Source organism: Saccostrea cucullata, unplaced genomic scaffold (genome assembly GCF_032062105.1).
Source record: "Saccostrea cucullata isolate Sc308-1 unplaced genomic scaffold, CSIRO_AGI_Scuc_v1 ctg5224, whole genome shotgun sequence".
Taxonomy (NCBI): domain Eukaryota; kingdom Metazoa; phylum Mollusca; class Bivalvia; order Ostreida; family Ostreidae; genus Saccostrea; species Saccostrea cuccullata.
This window is the reverse complement of record NW_026930432.1, coordinates 1-5,805: the sequence shown is the minus strand read 5'-3', so window position 1 is coordinate 5,805 and position 5,805 is coordinate 1. Positions and strand designations below refer to the sequence as shown.

Here is a 5,805-nt window from a genome sequence, read left to right as displayed (position 1 = left end):
TGTCTGAATGCAAATTGAGACAAGATGTGTTTGTGAAACACTGATAGGTGCGTATGGCGAGCCCGGGGTTGAAGATTCTCAAATGCAAAAATCCAAAGGTCAAGGTAAAATTTATTGGTATCCAAAGGAAGTCTTGTCAAAAGACATACATCTGTGGAATACGAAATCCCTGGTGCAAACTGTTCAGAAGTTATCACCAATGTGTTTAAGTTTTTAAAAAGCTGTGCTAAACTCTAAGGTCAAGGTCAAAAATATTTATTCTCATTGAAGGGTTTTGCCGCAACGAATACACATGTGAAGTATGAAAGTCTGTAGTACTCACTGTTCTAAAGGTTAAAGTGTGGTATTTTTTTTTTGAAAATTTTAAACTCTGAGGTTTAAATTTTGCGGACAAATAAATACTGTATGTACAGGGTTATTTTCGCCACATGTTATTTTCTGCCTTTCATACTTTCAAACAATTTAGCCCCGTTTTATATTCGCCCATTCATAGTTTTGTCAAAGAAATTATACTGTATCCTTTGAATTCACCCCTTTTCAATTCGCCCAAATGAGGACAGGGCGAAAGGGGTGAAAATAAAATGGGGAGATTATATCCCTTTATACAGCAGACGAACGGACAGAGTACTTGTGTGTACAATCAGAATGTCTTTTACAACATATATTATGCGTAGATCCTAATACCTATAATAAATGTTTTGAAATTAATATAGGTTTAACATATTTATAATGTTTATTGAAAATTTCTGTTTTATTTGTAAATCTTATTAGGACTTATCTGTGGACTATTCGTTCAGTTGCAAAATAACGTTTTACGGAATTTCAAATTCCACCCGTTTCTACTCTATTATATAGCTGTGAGACGCTGAAAGAGTTATGGAACTTTGTTGACAACGCTCATCGTTTGATTTTGTCGAGAAAAGGACAAGTCTTATGTGGAATGTAACCAAGAATATCATACATTGGATATTTTAGGTATTTTTCATCTATCTAACCCATCGAGTAGTCTGCATGTAGGGTTAAACTTCTATAAAATCCAGTTACTATCAATAAGGCATATTATATATACATATTTATAATCCAAGACGCAAGTACCTGTGATATAGATAAAAAGCCAACACACTGAGGGAGAAATAAAGATAATTACTCTAAATTAGGGCATAGTTCTAAAAAATGGATGGAACTGAAATTGGAGATTAAATTTAACATAATGAATGGTAGAACAATATGATTTAAGGCATGGTCCTGTGGAACTACATGGAAGTTACGGTTAACGCTACATGTAGTTTTCAAATTTTTTTTTTATAGAATTGCATCTCACCTGAGCAAATCGGAATCAGATCAGAACTGAAAAGTTGACTGAAGGGGGGGGGGGGGGTTGAATTTTAATACTTCTTGAGAATGCCTTCATATTACAGCATACAGCTTTGCTGTTCTTGATAAAAAGATTTTTTAAAAACATTTTCTTCCTATATATTACTTCGTAATAATTTAAATTTGTTTCCCCATTGTTTCCCTCCCTACCCCAATGGGCCATGATTTGGAACAAATTTAAATCCTCAATACATGAGGATGCTTACATGTCAATATGACTAAACATAGCTTTTCTGTTCTTGGGATTTTTCCCTATATTTTTCTGTGAATCTTTGATCCACCATTGTGGCCCCACCCTACCCTTGGGGGTTATGATTTGAACAAATTTAATTCTACACTACCTGAAAATGCTTCCATATAAATACTAGTATCAATACTCATGGGTTTGCTATTCTTGAGAAGAAGATTTTTTTAAAAAAAAATATTTTAATGTAAAACTTGAACCCCCCCCCCCCCATTGTGGCCCCACCCTATCCCTGGGGAGTTATGATTTGAACAAACTAGAATCTACACTACCTGAGGATGATTCCATATAAATATCATTAATCATGGATTTGAAGTACTTGAGTAGAAGATTTTAAGATTTTCCTATATATTCCTGTGTAAAACTTTGATCGGCCATTGTGGCCCCACCCTAACCCCTGGAGTCATGATTTGAACAAATTTGAATCTACATTACCTGAGGATGATTCCACATGAGTTTCATCTTTCCTGGCCCAGTGGTTCTTGAGAAGAAGATTTTTAAAGATATTTTTTATATACTCCAATGTAAAACTTTGAGTGGCCATTATGTGGCCCCACCCTACCCCCGGGGGTCATGATTTGAACAAAATTGAATCTACACTACCTGAGGATGCTTCCACATGAGATTCATCTTTCCTGGCCTAGTGGTTCTTGAGAAGAAGATTTTTAAAAAAAAATTCCTATATATTCCTATGTAAAACTTTGATCGACCATTGTGGCCCACTCTACCCCTGGGGGTCATGATTTGAAGAAACTTGAATCTATACTACCTGAGGATGCTTTCACATGAGTTTCATCTTTCCTGGCCAAGTGGTTCTTGAGAAGAAGATTTTTAAAGATTTTTCCTATATATTCCTATGTAAAACTTTGATCGGCCATTGTGGCCCCACCCTACCCCCGGGGGGTCATGATTTGAAGAAACTTGAATCTATATACCTGACGATGCTTCCACATGAGTTTCATCTTTCCTGGCCCAGTGGTTCTTGAGAAGATTTTTAAAGATTTTTCCTACATATTCCTATGTAAAACTTTGATTGGCCATTGTGGCACCACCCTTCCCTCGGGGATCATGACCTGGCCCAGTGGTTCTTGAGAAGAAGATTTTTTTTAAATGCTATAATTTTTTCACTATTTCATAATTATCTCCCCTTGGAAGAGGGCGTGGCCCTTCAATAGAACAAACTTGAATCCCCTTCACCAAAGGATACTTTGTGGCAAGTTTGGTTGAAATTGGCCCATTGGTTCTTGAGAAGAAGATGAAAATGTGAAAAGTTTACGACAACGAGGACACCGATGACGACGACAGACGACGGACAAATTTCGATCAGAAAAGCTCACTTGAGCCTTTGGCTCAGGTGAGCTAAAAATCAAAAATTAAACAAATTACAATTTCCTAAAAATTTGAAACTTCAAAAAAAATTCTTTTCAAATAATGACTGAAAAAAAATATTTGGGTAGGACCCGTATTTTTAGTTGGTCGGTAGGCAACTGCAAACAAACAATATTTTTATTTTAGGTCCAAAGGTTTTCGATCCGCACCGGTCCACGAAGAAAAATATAAATCTTTTGAAAACATTCTATGTCTGAAGAACAGCTGGGCTAAAGTTATAGTTGTTGCATATTGTAATCGTTATATTTGTTCTTTTTTAGAATCGGTAATTTGGGTACGTAGTCATGAACTGCTTACATAACTGGAAAGTTCTAAATAAAGCACGACCTGGGGATTTACTGGAATTCCCCCGAGGGGGGGTGTACTCACACTGGGCCGTCTATGTGGGTAATGTTCATGGAGTTCTTTTTCATTTCAATTACATTTTATTTTTAATTAAAAAAAATCTGATAGGTATCGTTGTCTTAGCATGCTTTGCAAATAAAAAAAAATCATATAAAATACTATGAAAATGAATTTTCATTATCAATACTAGTAGTAGAAAATCTTTCTATTGAAATCGACTAGTCCTATTTTTCCTTTTGTGTGAAGTATTGTTTTTTGTTAGTTTCTTTTACATTATGCTTAGGTTGGAAAACACATGAAACATAAAAATGAAAATTGTCTTTGACAATGAAAGACAATATATATAAAGTTTAATTAAAAAATTGACTAGAAGAGCTAATTAAAAGTTAATGTAGATAACGGTATATTCTTCTTTCACAAAAATCAACAGGGGACGAAGAGGTTGTACATTTAACTGGTGTCGATGATGATGATGGAATCGATGGAAACTCAAACCCTTCTCATTTCTTCTCCATCAGCGGAAAGACTTACAAAAAGGCTGTGGTCAAATTGGAAAACTTCTGGAAAGTGGTTAAGGATTCTAAGGCCAAAATAAACAACAACAAGGACAGGAAATACAGGTTCCCAGCAAAATTAGTTATAAATATCTTTCCAGTAAAGTTTATAAGAGCTTTAAGAACTTGGTTTTAAAAAATAGTGCAAAGGAATCCTCTTCTTTTTGCACTGTACAGCAAAGTGGTAGTTCATATTAAATATTTCGTAATTTTGTTTTTAAAAACGAAAGTCATTCGCCCTATTTATTCTCATACAAGTGTTTCACATTCACATGCCAAAATATTCTCCTCAATACAACCAATAAATGTATGATTTGAAAATTGAAACTATAGGCCACGCCCAGCACGTGAAATAGTTGAAAGAGCCATAAGAAGCATTGGAAAAACCGGATACAATCTCCTCTGGAAAAACTGTGAGCATTTTGCAGCTTACTGTCGGAACGGGGTAGAGTGGTCTGAGCAGGTATATATCCTTAATAAAAGTCTTCTGTAGTTACAGATAAGTGCGTGGTCGATATGTTTTACTGTGAAGTCGAAAAATCTATGGATTGATCGAATGAAAGGGCTATATTTCACTGGCGGATTGTGGGGGGGGGGGGGGGTAGCGCACGCCCCCCCCCCCCCCTAAAATTTTCAATATTAATGCCATATTTTGGTACATAACCAACCAATGCCACTATTTTTTTTTTACCGGGTTTAACTATTAAGATACACAAAAATCCGGGAGCTTCGCCTCCCGGTACCCTCCATTAAAAGTGTGATATGACTAAATTACCTACATGCACGGGTTTTAGATACGACAAAATAATATTTTGTGTTATCATGGTAACTATTCGGAATATTACCACCATTTTTTGTAAGAAGATGTGATTTAATTTTGTATATTGAATATATAAAAATCACTAAAATGTCGTAAGTGGTACTTACGACCTTACTATTCCACAGTGTCACATAAAATCGGAGACAGCACTCGCTTACAACCAACTTCTTAGGATGAACACGAAGCGGATGGGTGGACAGTTTTAATTACCTACTGTATCATTGAAATGACATAAATATTCCACAGTGCAATATGTACAATAGTTTATTACGGATATTTCTATCATATTTTTTTCAAATGGATTATGTTCTTTACGTATTATTGAAACCTCGGAAGTGCCACTTACGACCTACAACTAGCTGTTTTGTTGCGTGATCATTCAACTGTAAGGTTGTAAGTGGCAGTTACAACAATTCATATTTGTATTGGATAAATCTCTAAAGGTCGTATCTGCAAAATATTTGCTTGTATTTACTATTTTCATGCATTAATTGCTTTAAACATGTTTTCTTGCGTCCTAAAAAGAAAATAAAACAACCTTTAACTTTAGGTCCACAGTTACGTAATATATTTTTTGAAAAACAGTTTTTACTGCCCCCTGTAAAGTACCAAAATTCCACTTACGACCTTTCATTTCCACAGCGTCGTAATATTAATAATGCCATACTTTTTAACATCATGAACCAATACCACTTTTATTGTGCCTGGTTTTACTCTTAAAATACGCGAAAAGCCAGGAGCTTTCGGGGGCTTCGCCCAAGACCTCCTGCCTGAACGAAATTTTCCACACACCCACCCCCTGACAAATCATGTATCCGCCGATGTATTTGTTATACATTTTTATATCCAGTATTAGTAGAGTTCATTTATTTCACAAAAGTGACAACAATATACATCAGTTTAATTATTAAGAGGCTGTCCAGTCTAAGATCAGGCAGGGAGTGGCACATGCTACCTCTCAGATTTTCATGAAACTTTGTGTACAGGTTTAGTCTGACCCAAATGTCAAATTTGTCAAGTAAAAAGTTTCTACCGCACACAGTTTAGATTTACTGGAGAATAATTACTGTATAGCCATT

At 35.5% G+C, this 5,805-nt stretch overlaps 1 protein-coding gene across 1 annotated transcript; it reads left to right on the top strand.

Moving 5' to 3' along the window:
• Positions 1 to 886: 886 nt before the first annotated feature.
• On the top strand, positions 887 to 4,410 carry LOC134228539 (phospholipase A and acyltransferase 3-like). Its single transcript, XM_062710192.1, has 4 exons — positions 887 to 975; positions 3,268 to 3,394; positions 3,783 to 3,972; positions 4,240 to 4,410. The coding sequence occupies exons 2-4, from the start codon at positions 3,292 to 3,294 to the stop codon at positions 4,397 to 4,399; spliced, it is 453 nt and encodes a 150-aa protein (XP_062566176.1). The 5' UTR covers positions 887 to 975; positions 3,268 to 3,291; the 3' UTR covers positions 4,400 to 4,410.
• The last annotated feature ends 1,395 nt before the right edge of the window (positions 4,411 to 5,805 follow it).

Bases quoted from the DNA above. Each gene is read 5' to 3' on its own strand.
- LOC134228539 (XM_062710192.1), top strand. From the start codon at position 3,292: ATGAACTGCTTACATAACTGGAAAGTTCTAAATAAAGCACGACCTGGG. The intron at 3,395-3,782 runs GTAATGTTCATG...AAAAATCAACAG, and splicing joins ACACTGGGCCGTCTATGTGG to GGGACGAAGAGGTTGTACAT. The intron at 3,973-4,239 runs GTTCCCAGCAAA...TTGAAACTATAG, and splicing joins AACAAGGACAGGAAATACAG to GCCACGCCCAGCACGTGAAA.